Source organism: Macrobrachium nipponense, chromosome 29, assembly GCF_015104395.2.
Source record: "Macrobrachium nipponense isolate FS-2020 chromosome 29, ASM1510439v2, whole genome shotgun sequence".
NCBI lineage: Eukaryota > Metazoa > Arthropoda > Malacostraca > Decapoda > Palaemonidae > Macrobrachium > Macrobrachium nipponense.
The window spans coordinates 49,945,384-49,955,383 of record NC_061092.1 but is presented as its reverse complement, the minus strand read 5'-3'; the positions used below and the strand labels follow the sequence as shown (position 1 = coordinate 49,955,383).

Below are 10,000 nucleotides of genomic sequence, written 5' to 3'. Positions count from 1 at the left end.
GACACATGACGCAGCCGTTGGAACAGGCTCAAGATATACTGGAGTGTTATCCTTACAACATTCACTTTGGTGAGTTTTCGTATAATAGCATAAAACGAATGAATAGGCACTCTGCTATTGATTTGGCTAATTCGGAATACACCCTCTATATATATACTTAGTGTTGATAACTAGCATATTAACCATCAAGATCAACATGAAATGATATCGATTCCAAACAGAAAATAAATTCGACAGAAATTCATACCACCTACAAAATCTATCACAACTTATTATCTCTCTCTCTCTCTTTCTCTCTCTTTCTCATCTCTTTATATATATATATAAAATATATATATATAGTATAATTATATACATATATATATATATATATATATATACATATATATATATATAATTATATATGTATTGTATATATATATTATGCATATAATATATATATATATATATATATATATATATATATATATATATATATATATATATATATCACACATATCCACAGGTGAAAAATAAGAGGGTGTAGGTCCTGACCGGTTTCGGCTTTATTTCCAAGCCATTGACAAAGGACTGATTCATAGTATTAGAAGTCTCAAGTATATATACTACAGAGACAGTACTGACGAACACACACACAGCCGTTTGAGACTGCAGATCCACCCACAGGCAGGTGTCAAGGTAGGAGTGGCTTTCAAAATCATTTGGCTAAATTTTACAATAAATTCTCAAGGGAAACTACCGATTAGGGTACCCACCGTAGGAGACAAGAAGTCCACACCTGACAGGTGTCAGGGAGGCGGGGTTGGACATCTCATTACCACTACTGCCCCCTTACTGTGTTTGCAAATATAATAATCCTATTTACATACATCTCTACTCCCTACCTTAAAATTTAAACAGTTTACAAATTTCTTTTGATATTAAAGGATCAAGTTTATACATTCCTTGACTGATTTTCATATTATTGTTGTAATTTTCTTTTATAAAGCTAGATTCAATGATATTCCTTTCCATTGCATTATTAGAACGCACAATCTTTTTTGCCTCTTCCCAGTTAATAGCATGATTGTTCTCACTAACATGTACAAAAATACCAATATTTCCCTGTGCATATCTCACACATTGTTTAAGTTCTTCTATTCTTTTTTTCCAGTGCTTTACCTATTTGACCAATGTAAAAGTTGACACAAGACTTACATGGAATTTTATATACACATCCTTTAGTATTGTCGGGGGAGTTCTTGATAAGTACCTGTTTCATTGTTTTATTGTTTTTAAAAGCTACATTAACACCAAAATTCTTCAGGAGATGTGGGATATCTTTCATATTATTATTATTATAAGGTAGTACAAGCAAATTTTTTGTGTTGTAAGGTTCTTTTAGGTTTTGATACATGGTCTTTTTTGCCGCTTCTAATGCATTGTTTAGTACACTATCTGGATATTTCAGTTTCTTGCCTGTATTCCGAATCTTATCTATCTCCTCATCTATATATTCTGGGCTACATACTCTTAGTGCTCTTAGAAACTTAGATGCAAACACTGATTTTTTTTTACCTTATTGTTTTGTCCAGAATAGAAATGTACATAGAAAGAAATATTAGTATGTTTTCTGTAAACACTATATTTAAACCCACTACTATTTCTCCGTATGAGGACATCCAAAAAGGGTAGGCATCCATCTTTTTCCATTTCCATAGTAAATTTAATTGATGGTACTAATTGATTTAACCTGGCAAAAAAGTTATTTACATCTTCGTTTCCTGGCCATACACAAATTATGTCGTCAACTTATCTGAACCAAGGCACATTGCGTGGAACTATATTGTTTAAAATTTTCTTTTAAAAAAATTCACTATATAAGTTACTTAGCACTGTGGACAGAGGGTTTCCCATTGCCATACCGAAATTTTGCGAGTAATATTTTCATTGAATTCAAATTTCCAATATTTTACACATAATTTGATCAGTTCAATTAAGATGCTTTTAGAAAATGGAATATCCAGCTGTTTGTTGTCTAATAATTCCGATAGAAACTCCAATAGATCATCAATAGGCACCTTTGTGAATAGTGATACTACATCAAAGCTCACAAGTTTCGATTCACTATTAACTTGTACACTATTTAGTTTATTTATCAAGTCGACATTATTCTTAATAATGGCATTAGAGATGTTACCTACCAATGGGTTAAGGATATCCACTAAATACTTCGCTAGTTTATAAGATGCGGAACCCACTGAGCTGATAGTTGGTCTGGCAGGAAAGTTTGTTTTATGGGTTTTTATCGTACCATACATATACTGTAGCGAATTACCTTTTAACAGATTTTCCACTATTTTATTGAGACCACTATTCACACTATATAACGTAATCATTTCAGTTTACTTTAGGCCCAGGTAGCAGATTGAAGGGTGGCATGAGGTGGGCATGAGTGTAAAGGACCTCGGGTTAGTATAATTAGGAAAATTACAATTTACTTTCAAAAACTGTGATTTGTTCCTACACAATATAGTACAAACCCGGTCCCTTACAATAGAAAGACTCACTGATTGGTGGGAGGAATCTGAGTGAGCCTTTATGAACCGACTGGAGTTCAGCACAACTGAGATTTCCTTCCTGGTTGTAAGAGCGAGGAAGGAAATCCAACCACTGATATTTGGTCAGAGTTTTGAACTGCAAGATCAAAGGTCAGCCTTCTGGATTATCTCATATAGAGAAGGATGGGGCCTCCATATGAGAAAAGTACAGAACCATGAAGTTGAAGACAATAAGGCAATTGCAAACGTTGGTTTTTTCTTATGCCAATGCCTCCTTAACCCCCTTGCTGCAGGAAGAAGAGGATATTTATTTCTATAATCTAGTAAAAGAAAATAGATTGATAACTCAAAGGTGTGTCTTACCTGCATTGGCTGCCAGGTCCAGCTGCAAAGGTCCATGTACTCTCTGCCCAAAGGAAGAGAGTAAGATGAAGGAGATGAAGGAGAGCTACTCACTCCCACAAGTTCATAACACATTTCATACTGTATAACAAAGACAAAATGCAACCTTGTCCTGTTAAAGGAGCTGGGTAAGCTACACAACTTGCTGAGCAGCCACAACTGGTCCTAAGGAAAAAGTGTCCGTGGACCTGTGGGCAATATCCTGAAGGTAGTGCAAAATGAAGGTGGTCTGATGAGACCACAACCACACCTTCAGTACCTGTTGAACAGACAAGTTCTCATGGAATGGGAGGGAAGGGCAAATACCCCTGACTTCGTGAGTCACGTATGATGGGTACTGGTGTAGTCTTTGCCAACAGCAGAATACACCTTCCTGATTGTCTCACGAAGCCAGAACGAAATAATGTTCTTGGACACTTCTTTCTTGGAACCTCCAGTGCTAACGAAGATGTCATCAACACTCAGGCAAGAGATGTCAGGTCTTCTTAAAATAGCATCATAGCACTCTAAGGGGACAAAGCAGCATCTTGTCCGGATCATCACCAACAAAGTCTCTCAGGGAGGGGATTGTACAAGCCACGAACCTAGCATCAGGGAACGATTGGTTCTGAGTCTTCACTACTAAGTCCAGGACGAAATTAAGCACAACTGATCCCCATCTCTTTGATTGTTTTACGTCGAAGGAAAGTCCATGCAGTTCACCAGCTCTATTCTCCGATGCCAGGGCAAGCAGCAAACTAGTCATGAGGGTCAGATCCCTGTTTGATGACTATCATAAGGGCCTGTATGGTACATAAGTCAGTCTCTGCAACACGAGAGTCACATCTCACGCTGGAGACCTGAGATCCCTGGGTGGGCAAAACCTTTTGAAGCTCTTCATGAACAGAGATTCTCTAGGGAGAAAGAGATATCTATGCCCAGGCCTAGTGCGGCCCTATACCCTTTTACAGCTGAACGGGAGGAAAGATTCTCTTGGCGAAGGAAGATAAGAGAGTCCATGACCTGCTAAAGAGTGGGTCTGACTGGAGAGAGACCATGTCTTCGACACCAACCACAGAAAACAACCCACTTTCCCTGGTATACCACTGCAGAGGATTGTCTAAGGTATCCACCCATCTCTGTTGCTGCTCGGCAAAAGAGCCTCTATCTCACAAGAAATGGGGGATGACCTCCACCCATGAAGACACAATCCTCTTCGGTGCCTCGGAGAGCAGAGTCAGCAGGTCGGGATGCTAAATGGCCTGAGGTCATTTGGGAGCTTGAGAATCAGATAAAACAGGGGAAAGGCGTACACCTCAAGGTTATCGCGCAGATGTTGAAACACGTCCTCTGCAGAGGCCAATGGGTTCATTACAATGCTGCAGAAAGTCGGTAACTTCCGGTTATAGTGGGTGGCGAACAAGTCTACGACAGGTCGCCCCTCAGGGTAACAGCCTTTTTGTTATTTCTGAGTGTAGGGACCACTCAGTCCCTATCACTTGATTCTGGTAGCTAAACTTGTCGGCCACTATGTTTCTCTTGCCTGGAATGTACTTGGCCAACAGTTCTACAAAGTGGGCTATGGCCCACTCGTGTACCTGCATTCTCAACAAGTGGAACGAAAGCGATGCGAGACCCCCTGTGTCACACTCGATCTTGAAGCTCTTGGAGGCCAGGAAAGCCACCTTCACTTCCAGGATGTTGATTTGAAGATGCCTGTCATGACGATTCCACACTCCTGCAGTCTGCAACTCCCCCAGGTGTGTGCTACATCCCTCGGTCAATGCATTCGAGAACAGAAGCATGTCCGGAGGGGGGAGTAAGAATTACTGCTATGAAGAGGTTCCTGTCATCTACCCATTAGTCCAAATCCTCTCTCATCTCCTGCGAGAAGCATAACAAGATCAGGCCCTAAGAACCAGATATGTTCAAAGAACCAAGCGAATGTTCGGCACTTGCACAGAACACGTATAAAATGAGGCATGATTCAGTGGCAAAAGCCCTCCACTTGAGCCTGTGCAAGAAACACCAGCAGTAATAATTCACAGGTCTGCAAAACTGAGGTTATTAAAAAATTTTTCAATTCTGAGTTGGGATCTATTTTGACACTTATGAACACTATACAAAAATGCATTTCAAATTATTTCACCACATCGCATTTCAGTATAAAATTAAAAAGAAATTTACCTTGTTTATTTTATGAAACTATTTTTAAAAAACAAAGTTTTGAACATGTAAATAGAGCATTCACTATATATATTCCATTACATACATACTTACTCTAATCTTGATAACTTTTCCGTTTCTTTAATCCAAAACTTCGCTTGGTACACATTCATTTGTGACATTTTTGGTACATCTCTATGAATCATCCAGCAATAGTAGGCAATCATACTGACATCCCAGCTTCCCTAGTACCTTCTTTCTATGTCTTTAATATCTGGATGAAAACTTTCAACCTGTTCTTCATTCACAGCTCCCAAGTTTTCATGATAAAACTCCAAATATGATTGTAAAATGTGAGCTCTGTGACTCGTATTGCAACCTAATTCTTTAAATTTGACTAACATGTTCCACACCATTTCTGTGTTATTTGGGTCTTTAGAAATTACTTCTTGAATGATACCCAACCCTGTAGTTTGTTTTCGCTCATTGCACCATTAAGTTCAGCATCAGAAATTATTTTCTTGATATCAGGTCTTGTAAATACACCCTCTCTCAATTTAGCATCAGATGAACTAGGAAACGTTTGGCACAAATACTTAAAAGAGGGTCCATCTTTTGATAGGGCTTTTACGAATTGCTTCATTACTCCTAACGTAATATGAAGCAGTGGTAGCAGCACTTTTTCTGGATCCACTAAGCTAAGTTTGATGATGTTTTTCGTACCAACTTAACTTGCAATTCTTTTCTGTTTGGCCATTCTTGCTGAACCCAGTGTAAATCCCTGGCTCTGCTGGCCCACTCACAACTAAATCATGGGAATTTAGCATACCCAGATTGCTGACCCAACAAGATACAAAGAACTTTAATCTCCACATATGAGCCAACAGCGTTCATTATAATGAATTTTTTCAAGAATATTTTCCAAATTCTTATAATTGTACAGAATGAGTAACAGGTATAGATGCATATCTATTACCATTATGGAGCAGTCCCTTTCAGGCTTATCTTAGTTGAGTCTTTGAATAGCTCCATTCTTCTGCATCATAATCTATGCCAATTTTTTTGCACGAAGCCGTTATGTCCGTGCAATAAACCAAGGATTCCTTTCTTGAAATATGGTGCAAAATCTTTTTTCTTTTGAGCGGTACCAAGAGAAAGTTGTCCTTGGCTGTGACAAGTATTTCTCTTTTAATGTGGATCCCAAGAGCTCGGCTGCATTTCTAGGGAGACCGATGTCTCTCACTAAATCATTAAGTTCATCCTGAGAGGAGGGCTGTGGATCTTTGCTTGATAATGTATGGATAAATTCTTCATCTTTATCTTCATTTTCTTCATCCAAGTAAGCATCCACCTAATGAAGGCTAACAGGTGGAGTAGGGATTGTTAGATCAGGTCCATGTAGTACAGGTCTTATTGCTGATGGTAGATTTGGAAACTAAATTTCTTTCTGATTTTTGTTGTTGTATCCTTGAATTTTGCAGGAACAAAAATAACAATCATTACTATGATTTTTTTGATTCCCTCTATATCATTGGAATACCAAAAGTAAGAACTTTTTTTTCCTTTGGTCCATTGTCTTACTTCTTCAACACAAATAGTGCACACGCTATAAGGGGCCTACTTTTTGTCCTGATCTCCAAGCTTATGTCAAAGTAGGCACAATAAGCTTATTTGGTTTGACCGTCAACTGGAGTCTTAGGACGCTACTGTGTCGAGTGTTCGAGACACTTTAGTACTGATCCATTTATCATTTATAATTCCCCTTCGGTGATAAATACCCATTGTGCAAATGATTATGTTTCCTCGTTATGAGTAGAACTACTAATTTTCCATTGCACCCAAATCCTAAAAAAATCATCATGTGGCCAATATTTATTAGGCAAATATACCATTAGGTGGCAGTATATTGTTACGCATTACAATCAACTGCCACTACTAGAAAATAAGAAAGAGAACAGAGCCTTACTATTTGCTTATTATATGAAATACCTATAAAATACCACGAAAATTTTTTATTATAACTATAACAATAACTATAAACTAACTCGGAAATGTAAAATGTAGGAACAGTAAGGAAGATAAAATAGGAGCAGTGACGTTCCCTAAGCATCTTTGGACGTCTTCTCTTATTTTAAGAAATCCTGCAGGTCTCCTATAGGTTTCTTCTCATCAGTCGTGTGTAGTCACTTCTTACCAAAATTGATAATCTTTCTTTGAAAAAAATTACTCTTTTTCTTCTTGGAGTAAGTTGTTGCTCCTCGATTTTTGTTTTTTGTTTTTTTACCTTTCCCAGTGCAGTTTTGGATATATTTTTATTTTCCTCATTAACAAGTTATATAAGTCTCGAGTATGCTCTTTCCTATATATCATGTGTGGGTTCATTCCTTACGAAACCTTGTATTACTTATTTGATGTAAATGGCCTTTCATAACTTGATTTTTTCCCCTCGACTTTTGTGAATTACTCTGCTTATGAGAATTTTCATCATAAAGCTCAAAACTTCCAGACACCCTATGATGACGTTTTGTTATACTTTTCATAAATAATAAGAACATCATTTCATAAAAAAAAACTACCTGTTATGCAAGGTTGGCCCCATTGTTATATTGCTTTCTTTTACCATTTTACATTTAATTAAATCTACTTCACAATTCCATACAAATTATGTTACAGTTTATAACTTTTATCTGACAGTTCGTGGCTGCACTGGGATGGGCGGTGTCCTTCTTCTTTTGCTCATTTTGGCAACTTTGCTGATGTTCGTCGCTGTGGCAACGGTAAGCAAAGAAAATCTGTAAATCTTACATATGATGAATCTGATCAAAGAGAAGAGGTTGCACGGACCACATATAGGATAAATATCACTGCGTTTTAAGAATGAAAGGGGCTTATATTCCATGTAGGCGTCTGCAAAATCTTTAACGACTTATTCTATCATGGAAAAGAACATAAAAAGATCGGAGTAGGCCCATGGTATCCACTGATGATTATAATCACTGACGCATGATTTATATATCTAACAACGGCAGGAAAATGAGACATGGTTGTAAATCCTAACCAGTGTCTGCTTTTCGCTAAGCCACTTTGGAAGACTGATACAAAATGGTAGGAATTCACAGTCTATATGCTATGATTTATAAGATATTCCTCATTTACTTAAGAATTATGGGGTTAATGCAGCATTTAATAACAATAAGGGAATGAAACAGGTTCTTATAAAGAACTTGCCACACAATGCTAAAAGATGAGTGTACTAAATTCCATGTAGTTTTGTGATATATAACTTTTATATTGGTCACAGTGGGAATACACTGAAAGAGAGAATAGAACAAATGCAAGATGAATAAAATATGCACAGGTTAACAGTAAAATTTGTGTACAAGTCAGTGAGAGCAATAATACGAGCAACTGGCTAGGGGCAAAATAGATTGTTTATCCAATGGGCAAAATAGGTTGTTATCCAATTAATGCACTGGAAAGAAACATAATTGATTCAAGTTTCATAAAAGACAGTTTTTTTAAGAATTTGAAGATCAGTCAAGTTTTATATATACTTCATCCATTAATTTCAAAATACATACTCAAGTTTCTAGAGCGTTGTCTCCAAAGTTTAGCAGATTCTATAGATTTTTATGTCAATGTAGTATCTTTGTGGGTGAGTGAAGCTTTGTAATACAGTGCCTGTTCCAAAGAATGGCATATCTGCTGAGACTGCAGTACATACAGGTCAATCTTTATTCTCCTTGTGCTCTCCAAAGTTGTTGAAAAACATATTTTTTAAGCCACTACATAAATATGTTGAGTCTAAAGGATTGTTAGCTTATAGTCAATATGCATATAGGAAGCAGCTTACTACCTGCGATGCTCTTTTAAGACTTGACATGCCATATATATATATATATATATATATATATATATATATATATATATATATAATATATATATATATATATATATGTGTGTATATATATATATATATATATATATATATATATATATATATATATATACTATAGATACCTATATATATACACATAGATAAAAGTGATGCCACAGAGGAAAATGGAAAGGCGAGAAAGCCAAGAACTTTAGGTCTAACACGACCCTTTACTGAGGCACAACTGGTCATAACAGAGCAAAATCATAGCACAAGTATGCTTAGTATCCAAACTGACATTACAAGATTAGCATAAGGTACTGATTTGACTCTACAGAAACGAAAAAGCGCCCGTGGTCAAGATTTGAGATTTAAGGCAGCCACACCTAGGAGGAAACACACACGTGGTCAACAGATGATTCATTCAGAGAACAATACATTTTAAGAGGAGGCCATATATCGACTTAGTAACTCCCGAAAAATAGATTAAGGATTTAGGGCACTGTGCCTTGTCAAGGCAAATTTTAATCGAAAAACAATACATTTTGTATTAGTTAACATGAAATATACAAAATATACAAAAATTTTCCAAAAATGAGTGAAAAGACGAAAATAGGATATAAATATAGCGAGCATGAGAAGAGAGAGAGAGAGAGAGAGAGAGGAGAGAGAGAGAGATAATAACTAATATACATGTGAGACTAATTGATTAGTAGTTCACTTATTTTAAGGTCCTTCATAAACATTTTACAAATATGGTTCAAATGGTACAATCCCAACTAATATTTAGGTTGTTTTTATTAGTGATTTGTATAATTGCTGATTTCAGATTAATTTCTTGAAACATAATCATTAGACTTAGCAATTACAGAGCTATCGCCCCAATTTATACAACGAGAATTTTTGCTCAGATGGATAGATAGTGCATTTGAAGTCTGGGGCTGTTCTAACTGAATACATATGCTGCTTAATACGTACACACATCCAAATTCCTGTTTGACTGACCGACGTTAAAAGACGGGCAATCCTTACAAGG

General features: G+C 36.6%; 1 protein-coding gene across 1 annotated transcript in view; it reads left to right on the top strand.

The window, feature by feature from the left end:
• The window catches only part of LOC135206334 (uncharacterized), a 25,412-nt gene extending 17,527 nt beyond the window's left edge, over positions 1–7,885 (top strand). Inside the window, exons 2-3 of the mRNA XM_064237755.1 lie at positions 1–69; positions 7,782–7,885. The exon at positions 1–69 is cut by the window's left edge and continues 103 nt beyond it. Of these exons, the coding sequence (XP_064093825.1) occupies positions 1–69; positions 7,782–7,885 (173 nt within the window). The remainder of the gene's footprint in view (positions 70–7,781) is intronic.
• Positions 7,886–10,000: the final 2,115 nt, after the last annotated feature.